The sequence below is a fragment of the Rattus norvegicus genome, chromosome 9 (genome assembly GCF_021556685.1).
Source record: "Rattus norvegicus strain SHRSP/BbbUtx chromosome 9, alternate assembly SHRSP_T2T, whole genome shotgun sequence".
Classification (NCBI taxonomy): Eukaryota; Metazoa; Chordata; class Mammalia; order Rodentia; family Muridae; genus Rattus; species Rattus norvegicus.
The window spans coordinates 40,334,090-40,360,028 of record NC_141542.1 but is presented as its reverse complement, the minus strand read 5'-3'; the positions used below and the strand labels follow the sequence as shown (position 1 = coordinate 40,360,028).

Sequence of the window (25,939 nt, the reverse complement as noted above, 5' to 3'; positions counted from 1 at the left end):
CAAATATGTATGTACACACACACACACACACACACACACACACACACACATTTACAGGCAAAATCAATTAAATTCTAAAGTCTTTAAATGTGAAGCTTTTAGCATCATACACCCCCCCCCCGTCTCTACCTCACCCCTGCACCCCATGTTAACAAAGTTAAGGCTGAAGGAAGAAAATAGGTGCTATCTTGCTTCTGGAACTACAGAAAGAATTCCCCGGGAGAGAAAACCCATCTGGTCTCTCATCATTGCTATGAGATCCTTACTGGGAAATGGCTCAATTTGAGCCCGTATCTCTATTGATTCTTTTATAATTGCATTAACAAAATTCAGTCTCCAGGTTTCAAAGGTGATAACATTACATATTTTGAAAGAATTGTCTATTAATTTTTCCCCTTTATCACCAAGAGAAGCTCACCCTTTCGTGCCTGCCATCGTACCAGGCACTGAGCTGACGCTTCTAAAATCCAATAGGATATGGGTGGGTGTTTTCCTTATCCTGGTATCGTGGTGTTGCTGGAGAAGTACCCACAGAGGCTGAGAAGTGAGTACATGATGATAGCGAACATGACTGGAGGAATTAGAGTAGATAATCCATTTACAAGCACCAGCGAAGTGCAGTTATGCGGTCTGATGGGGCTACCCAGTGCCCCAAATGGCAAATTAAAGAGTTACTGTGTGGTGGGGCGTCTTGAGGGGGAAAATGAGGATACATAGCAGAACAATTCTAGCAAGAACCCGTCAAGAAAGAGATTGCATTGAAGGGTCCATTGGCAAATCGGGTTGCCGGATGTGTGTGTGTGTTGTGTGTGTGCATCAAGATTATCTAGAAACCCACACACAACTGTGGCTGTGCACACTTGACGAGTAAAGCAGCAAGACATGGTGGCAGGAAGGGGAAAAATAGATCTAGAGGGTGTACCATCCTGCTGTTGTAAACCCTGTGGGTGCTCAAAAAGCATCAATGATGAAGACTGTGGCGAGGATGAGGATGATTAATGCAAACCATGGGAAAATAGGGCTGGGGAGGATGACATGGACCAGGACCTGGGAGAGGGAGGATGACTCAGGGTGAGGGGTACCTTGGGAGAGATCGGTGAAGTATGCACGTCGGCGAGCGTGGGGCGGGGGGAGCGGCCGGGGCACGCGTGGCTCGGACCCCGGGAGTGGGTGGGTGGTGCCCGTGGGCGGAGCGGCTCCGGGTCTGAGTGGCTGGCAGCTTATGTCTGCGAGAGCAGCAGCATCACCCGGGAGCGAAGCTCCGAGACTCCGCCTAACTGACACCCAAACTCTCCCTCTCCCTCCCGCAGCCCCAAACTGGAGGCAGCGGAGCCCGCGAGCGAGCAGCGTCGGGCGGCCCCGGCCCGGCCCCGCCCCCGGCCCGCCAGCCCAGCCCGCGCCCGGCCGCGCTCCGGAGCTCAGCGCCAGCCCTCGCCCCCTCGCCGTGCCTCCGCCTGCCCGCCCCCGCCGGCCAAGGCTGGGCTGCGGGAGGCGGCCGGGCGGCCCCGAGCCTCGCCAGGGCGACCCAAACAAAGGCAGCATCCGGGCTCGGCGGGAGGCAGAGCATCATGAGAGACTGGGTCCTCGCTGTCCCCGGCTCCGCTGCTGCTGCCGCTGCCGCCGCCGCCGCCGCCGCCGCTGCCGCTGCCGCCGCCAGGAGGGCTTCGCTGTGAGCGTTGGAAAGCAGGGGCGCAGCTGCGGGGCGTGAATCCGAAAGGTGAGAGCCAGAGCCAGCGAGCCGAGGGGGCGGGCAGGCCACGAAAAATGTCCTCGGCCGTGGGGCCCCGAGGTCCTCGCCCACCCACGGTGCCTCCCCCTATGCAAGAACTGCCCGACCTGAGCCACCTGACCGAGGAGGAGAGGAACATTATCATGGCAGTGATGGACCGGCAGAAGGAAGAGGAGGAAAAAGAAGAGGCCATGCTCAAGTAAGCACCCCCCCCCAACCCCCCAAGGCGCGCCATCCATCCCTCGGTGGTGCCTCCATTCGTCCATTCACCACTCACTCACCAGGTCCTCTTGGTTGAGTGTGGGGGAGGGGCTGGCGAGGGTTCAGGGGTGAGGGTAGAGGTGCCCACCTTGGGGCTAGAGGCCCCTCCCCGGGATTGAACAGGGTAGAGGTCTGGGAGTCCGGAGGAAGGAGAGGACCCCACAAAGCCAAAATCCTAGGACCCGGGGAAGATGGCTTGAGACAGGAGTGCCCAGGAGGACTAGGTGGACAGGGGGACCACCTTGGGGTGAGGTATTCAGAGCTGAGTGAAGCTGATCCCACCGGATGGTTGGGCTCTGAGCTGAGGGCAGATTAGGGACCAGGGGATGAGTGGAGAAAAGGGTGGAGGTAGAGATGGTGAGGGCAGCTCCTCCTTGGAGTTGTTGAGCAGATCTGAGTTCCAACAGTGAAGGGTGCTGGTATTTATATAATAAAAAAAAGGCTTATTTTTAGTGTTTGTTTTGGTGCTCCTTCATTTTAAGATGCTAAGGTTGGGTCCTTTTTGGGCAGTTGCCATCTTTGGTAACCTGCCTTTTCAGCTTCTCTTTAACCTTTTATTCTGGGTCTTCTACACCGAATAACTGTGTGAAGACACATCTTCTTATCTTACCTGCAATGCCACTGGCAGCACAAAGTTTTTGATAATGACAGTAGTTGATTGGTAACTCTGGCCTGAAATAAAATAGGGGCTCCTCATTATTAGCTTCTAAGAGACCTCTGGGGCCTTTCCATTTCCCAAAGGAAGCAGTCCGGGATTAAATAAATATCTACATGTCCCCTGCTTACGAACCCATCCACCCTTCAGGGGACAGTTGGCAGGTGCCCCATTTTCTGTGATATTGTGCTACCCTTTGCCTCAGAAGTGTTTGCAAGGACTGCCCTATAAGCCGGGCTTTGCTTCTTAGCCTTGCCCATGGAGGGAAGTAAAAGGGGATTTCGACTCTGTCTTCCCTTGGGAAGTCTTCATAAATTCAGGAAAGTTTTCCTCCCTGGGGCGGAGGAATGTAGATACCCTGACTGGTACTAATGTCTCGGTATCCTCTGCTTATGCAGAAGGTGTATTTGGGGCAAGCAATTGGCATGAAGAGCTATAGGGAACCTGTTGCATCTGGAGTTAGCTGGTTGCAGGGAAGTCTGGAGAGGGAGCAGAGGGGTGATACCAGGGCACAGGGCACACCCATGGTGGCCTCTCTCAAACTCCCTAGAATTGCCTACTGAAGGGAAGGTGATGTCTGGGAAGGCATCTTCTTCTCTTCAGGGTAGCCGAGCCTCACAGGAGAGCAATAGGAAAAGCTGCGCCCACAGACTGTGGGTCCCCCAAGCAAAAGCAATTGCTGTAGAGTAGGGTGGGCTATATGGAGGTATAGATGCGGGTATCAGGACACAGCAAAATAGTAGGGATCTGGTGATTCCTCCTCTTTCATTATAGACTCTGGGAAAATAAAAAGGCTGTTAACTTAGAAGGCCAGAGCTGGCCTGGCTCTGTAAGAGCAGCAGGTTTCCCAATTCCCTGCTCCTTTTCATCCAAAAACACCAAATACTTTAAGCCTGCCAGCTTGAGGAGGCAGAACCCTTGTTAATCTGCTTCCTGTCCCTAGTGGAAGAATGACATACCCCCACCCCCCACCTCCATGCTGCAGGCTTCCCCTCTTCTGAGCCTGGAAGTAATGGATGCTGTCTTAATGGTGCTGCTGTCTGTCTGTCTGGTTGTTAGTCCATCCATCTGTCCTCACCACTGCAGCCCCAGGCCACCTGTCCTAGACACTGTCCTATTGGTTAGCATTGGCAGATTTGCTGCTGTTTCTTTTAGTGCTTGCTGCAGACAGCAGGTAGATGGAGGCCTCCAGCAGCTACTGATAAATATGGGCTGCTGCCTGACAAGAGCCCAGATAGGGAAGGGAGCTACAGTGCAAGTAGTGGCCATCACGTCTCTTCATTGGCTGCTGGAAGCGTTGTAGGGAGCGATGTGTTTTAAGTGGGAGTGGATGAGTTTAGGACAGAATCGCAAACCTGCTGACCACCCAGGGTCAATGATAATACTATATGGGTTTACATAGACAAGCGAATTATAAGTCCTGCCCCGCCACTCCTGTCCGTCATATGCTATTCACTGCTTTCCAGGGGCTTGTAAATACTCTTCCTTTATGGCACGATTTCACAGAATATCGCAGCGTGTAATGCTGTTACACAACAGCTCTCAATAACCCTGGACTTCTGCATTAACTTTTATCAGTCGACCTCTTCCGCTAGAGTCCTGGCCTCTCGTGCAGTGGTGGGTTGGCAAGTGTTGTGGAACGATGGTGTGCCTCTGTGTGAGCCTGTCACGGTGTCTGCAGTTAACGAGATAGTGCTACACTTTATCTTTTTTTCCTAGAAGGAATTTTGTGTCTTGGAAACTAGGGATTCTAGGGGCCGTTCAAATGACATATACGTAAGGGGCCCTTGATGACATCTAGTCATGGGTGGTGGCCTCTTCTTGACTTGCCGAGGAAAACGATCAAGAAAACTAGGTGCCTTTCACAGGCCTTTGCGTAAGAGGAAAGAAGAAAGAAAGTTTTTGTGACAAGACTTGATCCATCATATTACATATCTGAGAAACTTCTTTTACAATAGACCCAAGCAAAACTGATGTTCTGGGGAAACAGAAACTGGATTTGAAATATATTTTTGTGATATCTGTGGGACCTCCACCTTGCCTTATCTACTGTGTGTGAGCTCTTCTCCTCAAGATCTAACAGCAAACATTCATAGAGAGAATGGAAAAAAAAACCAAACAAACCACGGATGGATATTGTAAAGCCATCTGACAAAATACAAATCAGAACATATTTGTATAGTAAGCCTTGATTACAAATTACTGCTGAAGTCTGGATTCGATAATGACATTAAATAGGGATAAATAGGGAAAAAATTAACTTACTTCCACTTCGAGAACTTAAATATGTTACATGAAATTGGAAGTATTCTATCCTCATGATCACATCATCTAAACGATAATTAGAAAAAAATTGACTCTCAAGAATTATATTTTGTGATTGATGTAACTGTGTGTAAAACGGGTCTTAATTTTTGGTTGTGTGTGTGTGTGTGTGTGTGTGTGTGTGTGTGTGTGTGTGTGTGGTCTGGAACCTTTTTGAAACTTCACTTTCTCAATGACTGCTCCTTCAAGTACCTGTCACCAGGCATCATGGGCCAATACATTACATAGATGGAAAACTGTGTTATCTGAGACCTAAATCAGAGAAGATCTCATTAGAGGTAAAAATCTTATTCCTTCTCTTAAGTAAGAGCTTCATGAGAGAAAGGAGCTTCAGAATGGGAAGAGAAAGGGGAAAATAGAAGCGGAGATTAAGGGGATGATTTGATGATGTAAATTAAAAAACCATATTAAATTGGTTACTGAAATTGGCTAACACTTATTGAATATTTGCTGCACACCAGCCGTTACCCTAATCGGTTACAGTATCAAATGGGTGAACTGTGCTGAGTTGCGCTGTGTGCTTGAATCCTCTCAGTCTCCTGTGCAGAAGACATAGCAGGTGTCTCACACCGTTACTCCATCCCGAGGCTCACATACATGGCTCAACAAGGCTTCAAACCCAGACCTTCGCAACGAATGCAGCCGCTCCCTCAGGCACTACAGTGTCTCTCACCCAAGAAGAAACTTCTAACATTTGTCCTTTCCTTACATGAATTTCTGGTCTTTCTTTCAAGTCAGTCAAGTGGTTTGACAGATTACGCTAATGGGGAAAATCAGCTGCTGGTCTTAATGGGGCAGGGCTGAGTTCACTTCCACTGGTGCATAGAGCCTTCCTGTGGATTGAGGGGAAGGGAATTGCCTCCAATTTAAAGATAATGAAAACTCTGATCGTACAGTGGAAAGGTCTTTGGAACCGGGCATCTTTTTATATTTGATTTCTCCCACTTACTGTGTGAATGCGGGTTAGAAAAATTGTTAGGATTTTGTGGGGTTCCTTACCCATCCCATAGTCTGCCCCTCAAGATGTGACTTGATTTACAAAGACGACTTTGGGCGTCTCTGCCTTCTTGCTGGGGACTGTGGCCTCGTTTTCAAATATCTAACAATGGAACCTGCTTGTGGGGTGGGGGACAAGATGAAGTAGAAGCCTCTATTGCTTCCGTTTCCCTGCTTCCCCTCTGTGTGCACACGTGCGGTGTTGTACTCTGAAATGTATTGCAAGGGCTCGTTTTCCAGAAGCATCAGTTGTCAAGCAGAAAAAGAATGAACTGTACATTAGGGAGACGTAGCGAGGGGTGATGGTAACGTAGGTGTATTCCTGCTGACGAGGATTTTCACACGTTAGACCCGGGTACATGCTACACTCTTGTTCAAGCCAGGATGGATAAGAAGAAAACAGGGAGAGATGGGTAGCAAAGAGAGAGAGAGTGGCTGCAACGTGCGCAGGGTCTATGAATTCAAGATGTCCTGCTGGGCAGAGAGCACGCTAGCTGCCACTCACTACTCCTCCATACTGTTAGTAAGTGGGGTTTGACTCAGAGAAGGCTATCCCTATGCTGTGTGGGAATTTTCACTCTCAAAAAAAAAAAAAAAACAACTGTCTTAACAAATGTACAGGCACATGGTGAAAGTTCTCAAACCTTCATGGGAAAAATATAGAAAAGAGAAGTTTAAAAGAAGACAAAGGAAACATGGGGGTGTGAGAAATATCGGAAAGGCACAAAACCATCGACTTTTGGTTGATCCGAAGCGATGCGTTTTTAACTTGTGTATATGCTTTCTTAGTAGCACACTGCCATTTATGTATTTACATTGCCGTAGTTGAGGTTGGATATGCTTTGCAAATGGGTGTGATCCTTGGGCTACCGCCAACCCCAGTGGTAGAAACGCAACCACTCCTGAAGGTTAGTCGTTCAACTCCCTCAACGGGAAGGCTTGCTCCTGTGAATCGGTCCAAAACCTAGAAAGCTATCGGTGTGAATTCCTGAAACCACTCAATTCTCCCACGTCTAAAGGAAGCATATGGATGAGTTCGTTCTGCATGGATTATAAGTGCCATTGTGTTGAATTTCATTTACCTTAATGGTCTCTGTTCTGTTTTTAAACAACTTTGAACACCCGATCTTCTGGGATCAGTTTGGAGATTCTAGATCTGGTCTAGAGAGTTGGAGGGAATTTCCCTGAGGCGTAAGCAACAAGCGTAATACAACCTCAGAAGCCTATCCAGTGATTCCAGCCTTCACTATTGATTGGAAGTCCATAGTATTAGTGTGGGTGTGGGTATTGTGGGCAGTTTTGTTCATCTGTTGGCCGTAGGAAGCTAGCATGTACTGTTTCCTTTCTATATATATCAGACATTTTGCCGGATACTCACACACACCATTTATCCTCTGCTCAACTCTTGACGAGCAGTCCGTTCCATTTTTTATTGGTTTGTTCTCTACTATTAGTGGAGCCTTTAGAACTTTGGTTCCCTGGGCTTTTGCTCATGGCATTTTGGTCTGAGAATCTAGTGATCTTGCAAGCAGCAGGAGAACTGCATATGGCTGGTGGGATCTTTTGAGCACATGCCTCTCTCTAACTTTTGTTCTCCTCGCCTACTTGGTCTTTTGCACACAAGTCTCCCTAACCCAGGTAGCGTTCTGCTGCGTCCTCCTCAACTGCAAGTCTCTCCCAGGCACGCTGTTCTGAATTTTCTCTTCTAGTCATAGAACTGTATGATAGTTGATTCAACAATAAGACCAGGCACTAATATTCCGGGCATTAACATTTGGTCAGACAATGGGCTGTGTGAGTAGAATATAGACACCGTTCTTCTTATAGCTTGTTGCTGGTGTAGTTCTGACCACTGGAAAAACTTCCACAGTCTGAAAGGTTGACTGCTGACTTAGAATACTGAATGTATAGAATACTGAATAAGGTTTTGGTCTAGTCATTGGGTTTTTTGTTTGTTTGTTTTTATTTTGTTTTTCAAGACAGAGCTTCTCTGTGGAGCCCTGGCTGTCCTGGGACACTCTGTAGACCAGGCTCCAACTCAGACCCACCTGTCTCTGCCTCCTGAGTACTGTGATTAAAGAACATGTGCCACTATGCCCTACTAAGTATTGGTCTTAATGCTATCACTTTCTGTAGGTATAAACATTACCACATCATCCTATTTGGTTTCTTGGCTTGCTGTACACAGTAAGACTTCTTAGGCTTGTCCTTGTAACTCATGGTCATTTAACATGGCGAAAGCAGAAACATCTTTCAATTTCAAATTACTGTACCCAAGGAAATCGCTCTTACTGCCTTTATGCTTTGAAAATAAGGCTGAACCCCAGGTTCATCCATTCTTGTGGTTTTTGAAGGTGATGCTGGGCTCGTGGGAAGGAGGTCTTGTTGGAATAGACCCTGCCCACACTCTTGTGAGGGCTGTGTGACTAGGATTGCAGCTACACTAAGGTGGGAATTTGGCAAGGAATTAAAAGTTAAAGTGATCACAGGGTCTGAAGTTATGTCTTTCTTTATTTCTCATTAACTAGCTCATAAATGTTTATGGCACAAAAACGTGGTGGGAAAATGCTCAAGTTTGAGACAACAACAAGGCAAGCACAATTCAAATTGAAGAAGAGCAGTTCGCTCAGGGTAGTTTTCTTATCTTTTACTAAAACGCGAAAGTGTTAACTTCTCTGTCACAGGTATAATAAATGGCTCATTTTAACATCGAATGGGGGGGACTACTTGTGAAGTAGTTTATGTTTTTAGCTCTCTGTTTGATGGTGTAACATGTGCATTTAACTTTTTAACTTTTCTGTACTAAATGCCCAGTGGTTTTTGCAGGTACCGTTTCACATTCTTATATCAGATTTATATGCATTTATTTTGATCCAGGTCAAATAGCTGACAGCGAGGGGCTATACTACCAAAGTGGCTTGAGGCTTTTCTACTTCTGTTGCTATTATGTGAAAACTCCCTATACTTGTATAAAAGAAAACCGCTTAAGAGGAAAGTATCTTATCCATTGATTTGCCTCTTTTTTTTGTGCTAATTTCTTGTTATGGACAGTGCCTTATCCTGTCAATTTTGAGTATCAGCTTAGACAACACATCAGAGTATCTTTTCCTCTTTATAAGTTTGTTTTCTTCCTTGACCCAACTTATTTGTATCAAACAACTGAAATGCTAGCAATTAAAAGTTTTAAAAGTTATCAGAACCCTAAATAACACCAACAAGGATTATAGAACCTTGAAAACCATTGCTTGGCCAACGGTAATAGTTTGATGAAAATGAGACATTGCATTTCATCGGATCTCAGTGGGTGCTTCCTCAAGGCTGCATTCGAAGCTTCAATCACGTTTAAATAACAGACGTAAGTTACAGCTACACCTAGGACTATGGATACACATCCTCTTCTGGGCCCAGCAAAAGTACAGCCTGAAGTTTAGAGACCAGATCCCTGGTATGCAAATTCATTTAAGTAGATTTTTAGTAATATTTTGATAATCCCTTTGAAGTTTAAGTAGTAAGATAATGTAATATTGTTGAAAGGAATCTTAGGTAATTTGTAAGTTGTTAAGGCATTTAATTATAGTATTAGCTACTTTAAAGAAGCACAGTGAATGAAACTGAGATGATACAGATGATAATACCCAGTGAATGATTTACACATTGTTCAGTACTTGTTTATTGTTCATCATTAAGTTAGGCTACTTGTCTAGAAGATGTTGTTGTGTTTATATAGAGAAGGCATGTGCATTGAAAAACCAATCAAAGTGTCTATACTGCCATGTAGACAGATACCTTATGCTACTTAGTTTCTTTTAATGGGCTGTCATATTTAATATGGATGTATATTCACAAGTAAGACAATACAGTAGCAGTCACTGGTGAAGGCTTGCTGTGCGAGCCAGACCTGGCTTAGTTTCTTTTCTTTTCAGTGTATATTCCTGCCCCTGAAGATCATTGATCTTTGAAGAATACTCTTGATTTCAAGAAGCCAAATATTCAGGCTAGGTTCTTGTTCAAACTAGGATCAGCTGGGAAGAGGGAACCTCAACTGACAGAAAGCCTCCATTAGATTGGCTTGGAGGCAAGCCTCTTAGGGTGCATTTCCTCGATTAAAGATTAGTGTGAAGGGGCCTGGCTGGCTCACTGTGAGTGGTGCCACCCCCGCACAGGTGGCCCAGGGATGGGTAAGAAAGCAGTGTGAGCAAGCCATGAGGACTACGTCTGCAAAACAGTCTTCCTCTGTGGCTTCTGCTTCAGTTCTTGCCTCAAGTATGTACCTTGCATGTTTCTCCTTCCTCCTATTATAGATCATAACGTGAAAGGCGAAATAAACCCTCTCCTCCCCATGCTGCTTCTGGTCATGGCGTTTATCAGGGGAGTAGAAACGTAACTAAGATACCAAGATATTTTAAAATTGTCTGTTATTGCTAAACGATCGTTGTGGGTCTCTTGGTTGCACTGGTCGTCTATACTCATCTTATGATCTATTTTACTTTTTATTTTATGAGTAGGTGTGTATGTTACCTGAATAAATGCGTGTGTACCGTGTGCGCACATGCCCACAGGCACCAGAAGAGGGAGTTGGGTCCTCTGGATTTTAGGCAGCTGTGGGCCTGGGTCCTGTGTAGAATAGAAATTGTTCTTCACTACTGAGCCATCTCTCCAGCCCCTGTTCTTGGCGGGGGGGTGGGGTGGGTGGGGCAGACAGAGACAGAGAGAGACAGGGATGGAGGGAGGAGGAATTCTTTAATAAGTGGCTGATTGTTTTATTTCCAGTATTTTGCAACTTTTACTTTAGAAAATTTATAATTTCAATATATATGGTCTGTATGAGTCAAAATATCAGGGTTTTCTCCCCCAAAATATAAGGTAGTATATGTACATATATGGAGGTCTTCTGAGGTCAGAAAAGCAACCTAGTGTCTGGGTAGATATGGGTGAGAACATAGTAAGGAGACCAGAGGCTTTTCCTTTTTATATTTCACACGGCTTAGCAGGTTTGTCTTCCTTGGTTGTCTCTGTATTGTAATATAGTGGAGCTTAAGTATTCTTTCCTAATCCCTTCTTTCGGAAAAAAAAAGAGGATATATCTTATGTCCTGATACTTGAAATAGAAATATATTGAAATAAGCAATCTCTTTTTTATTGGTTATTAAACCTTGGGAAAAGCATGTTATAAATAGCTTCCACTCTGGTGTTATATCTGGAAATCACCGTTTTTTTCATAAAAGTATACTTTGAAAGGTTAAAATCTTATACAGATAATTTGAATTTATAAGGTTTTTTTTTTTTGTATCCTAGACCAAATGTTGCCACTTAATATAGTGACCCAGGGTAAAAGCTTGATGCTAGTGTTAAAAGGTTTGAGACCAGGTTAGGCACTGGCATGAGAAAGAAATCCCATGGTGTTTGGCTATTCGACAGCTTCAGCTAGTCAATACAAAACACAGCTATGATTAACGATGAGCCTCGTGACTAGTTCCTGCATTCCATAAGGCAGCATAACGAACACCTCTGGGCCTTGTACACGGAAAATTGAACACATCCAATTCTAGAGCATATTAAGTAGATATTGGACAGTTGGTGAAACCTAGAAAGATAAGAGTAGGTGAGTAGTAAGTATAGTAGGGCTTGAAGGTCATTTGAAGCCCCCTCTTCTCTGCCACCTGTCCTTCTATTTCCTTCTTTGCCTTCAGCGTTTTGATCTGTCTCTATTGCCTCATACTGAATCTCCAGTATTGTCTTTGTTAAATGTTCTACTGTAGCCTGCTATCCCTTTCTTTTTTCAAAGAGTAGAAGTCTCGCCTGGTGGCTTCAGTTGCATGTACAAGTCAAAGATGCTCAGATCTACAGTCACAGGTGTTGAAATTTCTGCTAAACTCCGAGTTCTTATGGCAACACCGTTCTGATATCTCTTTGAGTGGACGTCTTGTAGGCACTTCAAACTCACTATCCCTGTCGTAGATTCCGTAGCCTTTTGCCTACATATGAGGCTTTGAGTTTCATAGGTAGCATCTCTCCTGTACTCCAGGATGAAGCTGAAATTTCGGGCTCCATATACAGCTCATAGAGTCCTTCGCTTTGTCCAGGCTCCCATGGTCTTGGTTGGTTTCCATTGCCCAATCACTACTTGGCAACTGACTCCACTCATGCCTTTCTCTTGATCAGACACTTTTCTTTCCCTTCATCTAAATTTATCCTGGCCTTTAAATGACATCTCATCTGCCACATCTTCCCAACCTTCCCGGGCTGGTTTCAGTACTTGCCTTCTGTGAGCGTATTTTCACAGCGTTTTCTCTCAACATTCTCATCTCTGCACAGAATACACTGCTGAAGGTGGCATCAATATTTTTTTTGTTGTATCCATCATAAACACACATAACAGGTGCCCAGTTCTTTGAAATGGTGTATCTGAATGAACGGGTAGATTCAAAAGACGTGGACTAGAGTCACCTCAGGCTGCTAACGATGTGAGTGGGAGGGGAGAGTGGGATGGTAATTCCAACCATAGAAATGCAGTCAGCAAATTCTGAAAGCAAAGAATGAGCTGTTTGCTTTCAACTATAGGAGAGAAGCAGGTTGACCGGAATGTTGAGGAAATAAATATTTGGCGTTGAACATTACAAGGTAAAACTAAAATATTATTTTTTTGGATGGTCTGTTATGTTCTTGACTTTGCCTTTCATGGCTTTTTGAAAGACAGCATTCTGAAGACATTTGCCTGTCAGTGTGGGAGGATGTAAATAATAGATCTTTAAAGGTAAATCCTCCAGAAAGGCACACTTAATTAGGAATATTTTAATGAGAGCATGACTAACTTCAGTCAGAGTCTAAAGCGTAACACATTTGCTGATTTGATATTTACAGTTGGACCAGATGATCACAATGGATTACATATTGATTTTATTTTTTAATTAAAAATGTGCCTTAAGTCATCCCCTAGTCCTAAAAGCTCCTTCCAAGTAGATGTCTTCTCTTAATTGTCATTGCGTTTGCCATCCCCTTCCTGTGACCAATGCAGAAGAAGATCTCAACAAATGTTTATTGAACAGCATAGTTGATGTCCTAGACACAAAAGCACACATCTTTGTATGTTGAAGACTAGACGCCATTGTTAATCTGTGGGTGGGGATTTGGTGACTGTCGAGTTGTGGGAGGGCAAGTACTCAATTCAGATGTTGATCAAAGAACAGCATCTGTGGTGAGTGTCAGACACCTCAGAACCCTTCTGAACATAGTGCTGGAAGGTATCAATGGAAAGACTTGGCATTGAAATAGCAGTTGACACGTCGGTGACTGAAGATCGACGAAACTCTCTCGGGCTTTCATGGTTAAAGAGGAAAGACCTGTGAGTAAGACGCTGCCACAGCTCTTCTTTGGTCTTCTCCAGTGGCTTCCTTTTGTTTGTTTGTTTTTAATCTTCTTTCTCTGGCATGGATCGTTCACTCCACCTAGTTCCAGCAAATGTAAACAATTTTCTAACAGCTGATTTGATTTGCTTCCTCTGTAGGGTTATATACCCCGTTATAGCAAACTCCAAGGGAATATATCAACTTTGGTTATTTTGAATATTGGCGAATTGCGTGTTATTTAAAGAATAGATTGTGAACAGGGATTATAAAGTAGGGAGCGGTTTCCTTACGCAGCGATATTTGTTCTAGTCGTGCTGTATTGACATCTTGTAATGGTGAGAATTTTATTTGCAAATCTTCATTCTTCCCTGAGAGATATATTTTCAATATAGAGGAATTTGTGCTTCCAAATGGCTTTGTTTATTACTGTTTGGAATCTTTTATATAATCAAATAAAATTTTTCAGACAGGGTTCCTCCTATGTGCCAGGCTGGTTCAGGAGGTTATGAGCTTTCTTTGCCTCCGCGCCCCCACCCCCAGTGCTGGATTACAGACACGTATCACCGTACCTGGCCATTTTTTCTTATTTATGTTGTTTGTTTTACTTGACAAGCGAAAGACCTTTAGGGGAGTTTTGATATATTGTTGGGCAGCCAAGAACAATGAAAGTGGTGTGCATTGTTTCAGGCGTCTCTTTGGACGCCCTGGCCAGAAACTCATAGGGAGCATTTCTGTGCCTGGCATCGAGAATTTCATTTAGTAATACGTGTAACTCATGTCTTTTGGGAGCATCATTGTCCAATTATGCAGGGTATTTCTATTCAAATTCTCTCTCTCTCTCTCTCTCTCTCTCTCTCTCTCTCTCTCTCTTTCTCTCTCTCTCTCTCTCTGTGTGTGTGTGTGTGTGTGTCATATTTTTGAGTAGCTTAAAACGTGTAGACTTCCATAAGATTCTTTATGTATACTTGATTTTGAAATACCTACTCTACTACTCTACCAACTTCTCCTTTCCCCAATCTCCATCTCCACTTTAAACCCTGAGTATTCTCCTCTGCCCTTTTCCGTCATGACATCTGTTTTCTACTGTGTCTTCTAATTGATTTTTTTTCTGGGGGTGGGAGAATAGAGGTTTCCATTTACAAGCTCCCTTCATCCATCTCCTCCCACCCATCATTGCTGTTTGCACTTTCCTGCCCCTTGTATTTCTCTCTGAACTTTCTTTTTGCCTGTTTCTTACCCACCAGTGGCTTGTTTGTAGTTTTCCGGAGTCAATACATACTCCAGCTTAAAGATCCAAAACAGAGAATGTTTTGGTTGACTCCATGTCCTAACTATTGTGAATAGAGCAGCAGTGCATATGCAGTGCAAGTGTCTAAGTAGAAGAATGTACAATCCTTTCAGTATCTAACTGTCTGTCTGTCCGTCCATCCGTCTGTCTGTCTATCTATCTATCCATCCATCCATCCATCCATCCATTTATCCATCTATTTATCCATCTACCCTTCCATCCAGGAGTGATACAGATGTGTCATATCATAGTTCCATTTCCAGATTTCGAGGACCCCTCAGACTGGTTTCTGCAACAGTTGCATTATTTGATCATCTCCCCTTCACTGTGTCCCCTTCTCGATCTCCATGCCAGCATGTGCTGCCATTTGTGATCCTGATCCCATTTTTGTTCTGTTTTGACCTCACAGAGGTAAATTCTTAAAGTAGTTTAATCTGCCTTTCCCTGATAATTGAAGACAATGCACACTTTAAAGAAAGCATCCATTAGTTATTTATATTTCTTGATTGAGGGCTTCTTTGCTTAGCCATATAGTACAGTTTTCATTTTCAGTAAAAATAAAAGTCTTAAAGTTACATATAATTACACCACCCCTTCCATTTTTCCTGTCCAGTCCCACACTTGTTCCCAGGTTTATTTCCTCTCAAATTAATTTTTCCTTTTAATTATTGTTTTTAATGCACATGCGTGTGCACGCACGCGCACACAGAGAACCACACACAACCTGAGTCCATTAGTGTTGCCTGTGTGTACATGACTTCAGAGCTGACTGCTTGGACTAGGATAACCAATTAGAGACTCTCCCTGGGGAAAACTAATGCCCCTCTTTATTATCTGTTTCTCTATAGCCCCCCCTTTCCTTTTTAGTTGTGTCAGAGAAACTCAAATTCATATTGAACAGGATGTTACGATATGCTACGTTTACTTTAGAGGCTGGAAAGATGACTCATTCCGTAAGAGCATTGTCTGTTCTTCCAGAGGACCCAGGTTCAATTTCCAGCACCCGCACGGCAGCTTGCAACTGTCTGTAACACCAGGATCTGACACCCTTAACACAGACATAACACCAATGTGCATAAAATAAAAATGAGTGAATTAATTTTTTAAAAGACTGTCGTTGTTGTTCTCTCTCCTTCATAGAAAAGAAAACAGAGAAAAAAATAATTTCAATCAGGGTTACACAGCAGAGTAGCTAGTGTACCATGGAAACCACACATAAAATCGACGACTATTATGAAAAATACTATCGTGAATATAATGAAAAAGAATGTCCTTACTGTGAATTGTTACCACTCCTCACAGCGATTACTAACAGGGAGAAGTGTACCTGTAGATGTATTTCAGAAATAAAGAAGCCTAGATTTAAGGAAAAAAAATCTCTAATATATTACACTCCCAACCTCAGTTTCCCCTCCCTCCACTCCTCCCAGTACCTTCCCTCCCATCTTCCCTCACTCCAGATCTACTGCTCCTCTATGTCCCTTCAGGAGGGACCAGGCCTCCCAGAGATATCCCCAAACACAGCATAACAAGATGCAATTAGAGAGGGAAAAGAGTTAGAGACACCCCCGCTCTCACTATCACGAGTCCCACAAGAACACCAAACTACACAACAATAACATCTGTGCAAGGACCTAGCTTAGACCCAAACAAGCACCCCGATTGTCAGTTCAGTCTCTGCGAGCCTCATGAACCCTGCTTAGTTGACTCTGTGGGCCGTGTTCCCCTACTTTTCTCGAGCTCCAAAGAGTCCTATACTTTAATCCAGGGCTCTGCCACATACTACTTAATGCTTATGGGAGTAATCTGAGTCTCTGTTTCTTCCATTTTCTTTTCTTTGAAGTAGGGTCAGTAAAGTAGCAATGCTTACGCAACGTTCTTGGCACAACTTCTCATGCCAAGAACGTAAGTTTCAACTGTAATACTATTTTATGTTTTGGATTTAAATAGTACTGTGAACCCTGTATTCACTTTTCTTAGAGTATAATGTAGGTGCTTCTACTGTGAGGGGGCCCTGTTCTAGCTCAAAAGTCCAGAACTTGCAGTTTTGACACTATATAAAGGAATTTTGAATCACAATTAGACCTGTGTTTTATACATTGTGCTATGCCAGAATACTTTATTCATTGTAGTGGTTTTAGCACAGTGTGGGAACACATATTGGAAGCTGGGTGCTTTCTCTCGAGCTAGGGTAATAAGCCTTATTTTAGCATACTGTTAAATAGATTTACCTTGTATTATGCACACACATGCAATCCTTCCCATTTTGTTGTTTTGGCAATGAAGTATTCTGACTCACTTCTTCCATTTATCATCTCAGATGAATGCATGGGAATTTACATACATACCTCATATGGCCTGTATGCATTGGAGCAGTAGGACAGCCTGAGTTTAAACCACGAGAGTATTCCAACTGAGAATACTCAAATTTTCAACGGTCCTGCGTTATGATTTTTCTAATCCACAGTAAATTAAATCCCAGAGTAATGATAACACCTGCTAAGTGAGATATTAGATCTAAAATGCCTTTCATGGGCTGACTTTGCTAGGTGAGTGTGATGACCAGAGTTTGGATGCCCAGAATCCTTGTGAAGCTTTATATGACATCACTTGTCTGTATGTTGGTGATTCTGTGGTGTGATGGCAGCAGGAGACAGAGACCCTGCTATACATGACAGTAAGCAGGAGACCCTGTCCTAGTTAAGACGGAAGGCAGGGATTTCTCGATTTCACATGTACACATACATTAGTACATACAAACACACAAATGAACACATGTGCGCACGCACACACACGCACACACACACGCATGATGTATTAGAAAAGCTGTTGTTTAAAGTTGTGCTCATGCCTGCAGTTTCAGCCACTGGGTCGGCTGAGGCCAAAACCTTGTTGTAAAATTGAGGCCACCCTGAGCTACAGGGTGTGAAACCCTGTCTCAAAAAGAAAAAAATTAAGAAAATTAAAACATTTAAAAATGTGTTACTAAAGTATGTGTCTGCTATAGAATTAGATTAAAGAAGAGTTGGGATTCGTTGATCTTTTAATGCAAAGTTAGGAATGATAAAGTTATAATTTAAAGATTTTAGAGAAATATTTATTACGTCTGCATCTTTGCTGAAATCAAAGGTGTAATAAGAGAAATCAAGAACCATCAAAGGTATGGCAAAAGCATTGACCATTATCACCCTGTTCTAGCTTAGCATATATTCACCCAGTTCTAGCTCAATGTGTATGTATGTGCATATGTATAATAGTGACTATGTACATTATACATTATATATATATGGAAGAAACATAAAATAAGGAAGTTTGATATGTAGTGTGTATGTGTATGATACATATATGATACATAATATATATATATATATGTACACTATATGTCAAACGAGTTCCTTTAACAAGAAAATTAAACGTGTGTAATGGCATTTTGTTTTGCTGATGAAACTGTGATAATTAAAGTGTATTTCTTATGCCAGTGTTTTGAAAATTATCTGAAAGATAATGCATTTTATTTATAATTGGGATGGCAATGGCATAAAACTGAGTAACTCTGGAAGCTCAACCTGACTTTTGTCTTCAGCTATAAATTTAAAGAGACGGCATTTGCCCTTATTATACGAGGTGCAGATAAATCTCCCCATAAAATCGGTAAGAAGGTCTTTGGAATAGGAAAGATGGAGATGTTCCTTTTACTGGTTTTGGACACAGCTAAAGGGAGTCTGGTGCCCCTTTCTCACTGCCTCAATTAAAGAGTACACTCTTTGGCTTTTAGTTTCTTCTTTCTTTTCCTCTCGGGAAGAATTAGTGGGTGATTTGAGAAGCCTTAGGCATTTTTAACCTCTCTCAACCCTCTGCTTTCTGCTCCTCCACATTATAGGCGACAGAAATCGGAGAGAGCCTCTGATGAATTTCCCCAGAAGAGATACACGGGAGCCTCCATGCTCCCATGCCAGTCACTGCTAGAGAGGAGGGTTTTCTCTTTTTCTCCTTTGGCCCTTGGGCTCTCTCACTCCAGCTGAGTGCATCCAACTCTGTGTCATCCCCCTCAGGGCGGCTCCCAGGGAGAGGCACTGCACAGATGTAGGTAGACAAAACTTGGCATGAACTTCTAAGAGAGCTGGCCTCTCAGGGAGCGATCCGCTCTTCTCATTTTACGAGAGTGGCTGTGTGTAGGTTATTTAATTTACTTGTAGGCTCTGAGGAGTTGCAGACCAAACAGAGACTGTGGATGAGGCAGAAGAGCATATTTAGAAAGGTAGAGGATGCTGCGTTGGCTGTGCAGTAACTGGTAAAAGTTTGAGCACCCCCTGTTATTTTCCCTTCAGCACGATGTTACAATATGCTTTGTTCAAGCCTAAATGAACCTTTTCATCTGGTAATTAACATTTTTACAGTGTTTCTCTACCACCATATATTTTTTGTTTAGAAAATTAAGACTCAGAGCCGAAGTCAATGAATTAAATGTTTGTTTTTGCAAAGAGTATATTTAAACCCATAAGAGATGATTAATGGATAAATAACGGGAAGGTTAAAAATCATTTAATTAAAAAATAAATCGTTTAATTCCAGCTTCCTTGATTTCCTCTAGCAGTATTTTCATCCTTTTCTGATATTTTGTTTCATACTTAGTATCCATTTAAAAATGCTTCTGAACTGTCTTTTATTGACAGTAAGTGACAGATAGAGCCATTGAATATTTTGTGGCTCCTGCTGTGGCATAGATGGTTATCTCAGAGTTTGTGAGACCTCAGGCTAGCTGATAATCCTAGCACAAGCTAGATGAGGAATTCCTAGATTCTGCTTCTGGACTCCATTTTCTCTAATTCAACCCTCTAGAGTCTCGGAGTTTTCAAGAATGTTTCATTCACTCTAATTAATTAATTGCTTAATTAAGATAGTGTTTTTGCTCTGGCTTGCACCAGGAAATACAGAGGTGCAGTAAAATTAACTACAATTATATGATTCTGTAAGTTATTGCCAAGTTTATTAAACTCCAAGGAAGCTCCATTTTTTAATGTACATGTCACAGTAGTTTGTAATTTATCTGAAGTGGTTTTTTAATTACTGGTAATACTGATAGTAAAATTTATACTCTTTGGATTAGATAAAAATTAGTATAGACTCAACCATTGATTAAATGCAATTTGGACTCTAAATGGTTCTTGCTAACACTCTGGCATTGTTGATGCCATCCTTTCTGTCTTTGTGTCCCAGAGCACAAAGGCAGCCTGGGTGGGGACCCAGCCCATCTTCCCAATTACAGATGAACTACTATAAGGTGGATGGTCAGAGGATGTCAGCTTGATGGTTCAAAGCTGTCTTTAGAGATCTCAAAGACAATAGAAGAGAGTTAGTTTAGGCAGGCTATGTAGAAGACTGTGAAAATCAGAGAGAGAGAGAGAGAGAGAGAGAGAGAGAGAGAGAGAGAGAGAGAGAGAGAGAGAGAGACTGAGAGAGAAGAGGCAGAAACAAAAGCAGACAGAGACAGACAGAGAAACAGAGACAGAGAGAGACAGACAGAGTTAGAGAGAGAGACAGAGAGAGAGAGAGGAGAGAGGCAGAGACAAAAACAGATAGAGACAGATAGAGAAACAGAGACAGACAGAGAAACAGAGACAGAGAGAGACAGACAGAGAAACATATGAGAGAGACAGACAGAGAGAGACAGAGAGAGAGAGTGAGTGAGTTCTGTGCATACACTTTTACCCTGGTTAAGAGAAAATTAAAAATAACTGTCCACTGACAGAACATTCATTAGCTGGCTGTCCACCTTAGAGAGTGCAAATTCAGTTTTTATTTTAAAGTACACTGTTTAAGGAGAAAGCAAGCAAAGTGAAAATTAAAGGTTTCATTTGCCGGACTCTGGAAGCTGGGAACATAGAGAAATATGGGTTCTTCTTGGACTGGACATATGTCAGTCAAGATGTTGGCTGTGGGATATCTGGACTGTCTGCTGGGTCTGGCACTGTTTATGGTATCCAGTTGGTACACAGTGTTCACTTCAAGGATGCACACTGGGACCCGTTATGCTTACCAATGTCATGGACTACAAGGGTTTTGAAATTGGCCTATGAGGTTTTTTTATGTTTTGTATTGATAACTTGTAATGATCAATGCTGTTTATTTTATGATTTAAATAGTTTTTAAAGGTTACAAAATGATACACACACACACACACACAACTGATTAGGGCCTTGTTGGCAGAATTCATCTGAATACTTGCTATGGGTATGGATACTTGAAAGTGCTGTCCATATCTTATGATTTGAATTATTCTTTACTGATGATGGCATTGACCTTACAGGTGCCTATTGCTCCTGGTGTGTTCAATAGCCATTGTTATCCAGAATTGGTTTTAGAGATACTTGGATGACTTATAGTCCTCAAACCTGGTGACATGTTCAGTGCCTGGGACCCACATGGTTGAAGAAGATAGCTACTTATCTGTTGTATTTTGACACCTACATATGTTGTTATTGTATACAAGCTTACTGTCCCAAATAAATAATGAAGTCAAGTTAATTAAAAACGAAACTAATTTAGAGATACAATGCATTAACTCTTGGTGTATGTGTTAGGAAGAGCATTTGTTTGGGAGGTAAAAACATGTGTGCCCTGAATCTGTGTAGATAGAGCATAAATGCAGGGATACCACATGATAGTTGATGCTACTTCTGTGTGAGGTTGAGTATTCCTAGCTGTGCAAAAGATGCCCCCATAGTTTGATACTTTGCCCTTATTTTAAGATTATTTTTTTTACCATCCTTTAGTTGAGTAAACAACAGCAACAGCACCAACAACAAACAAATCAGGGAAAAACCTACCATCTCCTGATAGTCAGATAATATCTGGTCTTTCTTTAGGAGGGACATGAGATTCAAGGGAGAGGTGGGGATATCAAAATGGTAAATCTTTGAAGTTCTGCTGCTGCAGTGGGGTGGAAGGAGTCAAATATCATTTGGGTTTCAGGCTTCAAAGGCAGGAGGAGATATGGTGAGACTTGAATACCACTGAATTTACCTTTGAAAAATCCCTTTGGCAAGAATCATATTGAAGTCTCCCACAGGAAGTTGACTCTTTACCATTGAATTGGATAAAAATGTATGATCTTTGTGAGACTAAATTCACTGAGGAGCATTACCTCACCCAACTGGGACTGTCTTCTAGGAATGGGAAAAATGGAGGAAGCATCCTGAAGTGTAAGAAGCTCACGAATAAAGAGAGCCCAAGAGTTGGGTGGACCTAGACCTGCCTACGATCTTTAGATGGTGATCTCTCTGTCACGTGACTGTGATTGAATTCTTCTAAATATGAGCTTGTTTGATGATAATAGGTGGTCAGTTATAATGATAAATGCACAAAGCTTCCCCTAGGTCCTTTCATACCGAAGTGTTGGCAGGTTTTAGACCGTATGCTATAAAAGAAATGCATTCAAGAAATGCATTCTTTTTGTGGCGGGAGAGATGTCTTAGCAGTTCAGAGTGCTCACTGCTCTTACAGAACTTCAGGTCCAGCACTCACATCACATAGCTCCCAGTCGCCTGCAGCCTGAGTTCTGGAGGAGCCAATGCATAGGGCTGATCTCTGAAGCCATTGGCGTGTTTGTAGTGTGTTTACATACAATTGGGTACACATGTTTACATATAAAATTTAAAAACAACAACAGCAAATTATAAAAAGAGAAACCAAATCCCTAAAACATCTCTTCTGAGTGGATGATTACTGCATACATGGATTATCTTAAGAAAAAATTCTCTTCATTATTTTGAAGCACAAAATGCTTTGAAATTTACCCTTTTCAATATATGCCCGTTTAAAGATATATATTTTTTTTCATTAAGTAGCACTTATTTACACAAGATTTCAGCACTATACAAAAAGTACAGACAACTATGAAATGCTGAGGATGGGAAAAACGTAGCGAAGAACATACCAGTTGGTTATTCGGTACCAAATAGTCAGGCCTGAAAGCATTCATGCGAATACATACAAGCTACATCATACAAACAGGATTATTTTGTGTATTTGTAATATGTATATATGTATTTATATGTATATGTATATACATATATGTGTGTATATATGCTCATATATACATATATGTATATGTATATATGTATACATATGCATATATATGTAACTAATAAAAAGGAGGTCATGAATTTCAAAGAGAGCAAGGAGGAGTGTAAGGGAGGATTTGGGGGAGGAAGGGAAAAGCGATGTTATTATAGGCTCAAAAATAAAGAAATAATCAAAACTTTAACAAGCCTGCTGGTGCCTACAAAATAAAGACTATCTCTGCGACGGAAGAGTATATATCAAGGAGTTCTTGTTTCTGGCTTTGTGAACTTTGCACTCCAACTCGGTTTTCTTCTGCTGAAGCTGTCTCCTTGGAAACCCAGTGGGCTTCAGTCAGTGTGCTAACATCAAGTCCTTCCTGTATGTGTGCATAAGCCTACATCAGTTCATTAGAATTTGGGGTTTTAGAAAGCATTCTGTTGAATCAAGGAAGGATCCTGGAGTTACAGATTATGGGGGACGCTAGCCTGGTGTGTGTGAGTCCTGAGGCTCCACCTTATGTTCTGCAGCGGGGAGGGAATCGGATTTGGTAGAGAATGCCTTGGAGGAATCAGGCTTCAAACTGATTCACATTGCCTTTTCTGTAACCTGGGAGTTAAGTGGGAATAGAGCAGAGGACTTCACAGCCACGGGCGGTCTGCGCTTGCACACAGGAAAGTCATTTGCCTGTGTCATTGCTGCCAGTCACTTCATACATGTGGCTCGTTTCAAAATGTTTCTGATACTCAAGTTTTCTGTCACTAATCTTCCCCTGGCAGGAGTCTTTACTTCTTGCTGTGTTGTCTTGAGACATAAAGTGGTGGACTATAATCTAAAATATGTATTTTTACTAGTCTCCGAGTCTTGCATTTCATCTTGCTGCAGTAACATTTTTATTTGTAAAGGACGTGAGCATTTAGTGACTCTTTTTACACTGGCTTATTTGTTGAGCAGTCGCAGCGTCCCAGTGGTTCCATAGCTTCTGACAGAAGTGACTTTATGCAGTGAACCTGGGGCCTCTTCCATGGTAAAGAAGATGCTCAAGGGGCCCTCATGAGACACTGGCCAAATATTGGACCTTCGAAAAGAACACAAGTTTAGACATTCAATTTAATTGTATAAATATTTACTGAGCAAGTATTGTATATTAGGTACTGAGTTATATTGCCCAACATAAAATCTATTAGCAAAATAAATTACATATATATATATTTATTTATTTATTTTCAGTCTAAGCTCAGTGGCATGAAAAAGAAGTTGGTGTTTTGGCTTTAATTTGTACACCAGAAAAAGAAAAAGAAAAATTTTTATTTCAAGATGCTAAGGAGGGGAAGCCTGTGATATCTTACATCGTCTCCTTTGTTCTCTAAACAGTTGACTGCCAGTAATACAGGTTTTTGAATGGAAAGGACTTTGGACCTCCTTCTTTATTTATTTATCCAAAGGTTCCTTTGATCTGATCGCCAAATCTACTGTGAGATAATATCTAAAAAAAGAACAAGGATTTTTGAATTCTGTTGTCTGTCCTTTATTTAAAATTTTGTTTTGTTTCTATGAACTGTGTGAACTGTTTGTCAGCTTAGCGATTGGTAATTTAGATTATGAAATATTTGAACCGATATTCTTATTAAGACGTTCCTTGGAAGTGTCATCAGCCCATCAGTCAATGGGCAAGGGACATGGATCTGAGACTTGAAGGTACAGTTTGTTGATGAGCTGCTGAGTGTGTTTTGAAAATGAACACATTTTTGGAGACCATATATTATTATGTGGAAATCAGTCTATTTTCTTAGGTTTTTTTGCTGGGAGTCTCTGGGCCTGGAGAGAGGGTAATATCAGGGTGCACAGAATAGGAGTCTGGTGATAGCTTTAAAGTCTGAGGGTCAGGAAGTTCTAGCTCTCTAACTGTACTGAAATGCTGATTATAGCTTCTAAAGAGTCCTAAAAACTTTCTTGCTCTTTCTGACAGTAAAAGGCAGCTGGCCTTGGGAATCAACACCAGTAGCCTAACAGAAGAGGACTAAGTAATGTGGTCTTTGTTCTATCTCAGCAGGAACTGCTGGGGTCTAACTTTCAGCCTGCTAGTCAGAAGTCCCAGGAAGAAAAAGGGACACTTAGAAAAGTGATTATTACGTTTATTACTAGGTTGTAAAAAGTCTCCTATGAAAGCTATCTAAGGGGAAAAGCAGAAGGAAGGATCCTAAGTGGGGAAAGGGAAAAATTCTTCTAAGTGGGGAAAGGCAAAAGTTCTAGTAAGGGAAAAAAATTCTTCAAGGTGGAGAAAAGGAAAAAAATTCTAATCTCTTCTCCTTTTCCTCAGCACTTACACACCTTTCAGAATACATGATCACATGTTAAAGAGTTCATCACAAAATCACACAAAAAATCAAACCATAATTTGAAATAGAAGTTTACAACAGAGAGTGTTTACATGCATATCCATCAGGAGTAATTATCTGGCTAAACATCCCTCACCTGTCACAGCTCCACAGGCTCACTGAAGGTTTAAAACCATAACTAAGTTATTAGTGAAGTTTTGTATAGGTAAATCCAGTCAATATTTTACCTTCTGTCCTAGCACCAATAATAAACCATTAGTTCCCTTTTTATGACCTTTGGTTAGTTGTTTTACAGGAGTGTGCCCTGAGTAGGAGAAAGTCTGGTTACTATCTAAAAGGCAGTTAACTGGTGACACATGGGAGACTGGAAGAGTTCTCATTGCAGTTTTGATGATCAGAAAAGGACCTAATAGCAATCCCAGTATAAAAGAGCTTAATAATCACTGACATAATTTTAGGAATTCTTATAGGATCATCATTAAAACTAAAGAACTCATCTATTTGTCTATATAGCATCACTACGAGACAGTACATCTTCATAGATCTGCAGAGATCTGCTCTAAAGGGGTGGGCTATTACCTAGTGATTGTTATCTATCTTTAATAATAACAGGAAAAGCATATTAGTAGCAGGAATCTTTCCTAAAATGAATTCTCTTACGGCCTTGCTCCATAGGAGCAAACCTGTCGCAGATTATGTAATAATCTGAAGCAGACGATCTCAGGAAGATCACCTGCTAATTATTAGCTTGTCCCATTATGATTCCTGACATTTTATAAGCTTAACTGTTGTGGCGAAATAGATTTAATATCGCCCACCCCCGACTCCCACCAACCCTCTCATGTTCATAATAAAAATGTCTTGAAAAAAATTGCATCTAATCCTATTTAACATGGTTGCTAAGGAAATGCCTATAGAAGTGAGTCAGGAGCTCCCTTG

General features: G+C 42.1%; 1 protein-coding gene across 39 annotated transcripts in view; it reads left to right on the top strand.

Annotated features, from left to right (window-relative positions):
- The first annotated feature begins 1,314 nt into the window (after nt 1-1,314).
- The window catches only part of Rims1 (regulating synaptic membrane exocytosis 1), a 499,822-nt gene continuing 475,197 nt past the window's right edge, over nt 1,315-25,939 (top strand). For 35 of the 39 annotated variants that reach the window (XR_015628955.1, NM_052829.4, NM_001398595.2 and 32 more), the window contains 1 exon segment: nt 1,315-1,928. Coding sequence is in view for 37 of the 39 variants with exons in the window: in NM_052829.4 (NP_439894.2) it covers nt 1,765-1,928 (164 nt within the window). In the remaining 2 variants the exon portion in view is untranslated. 39 annotated transcript variants of the gene reach the window in all.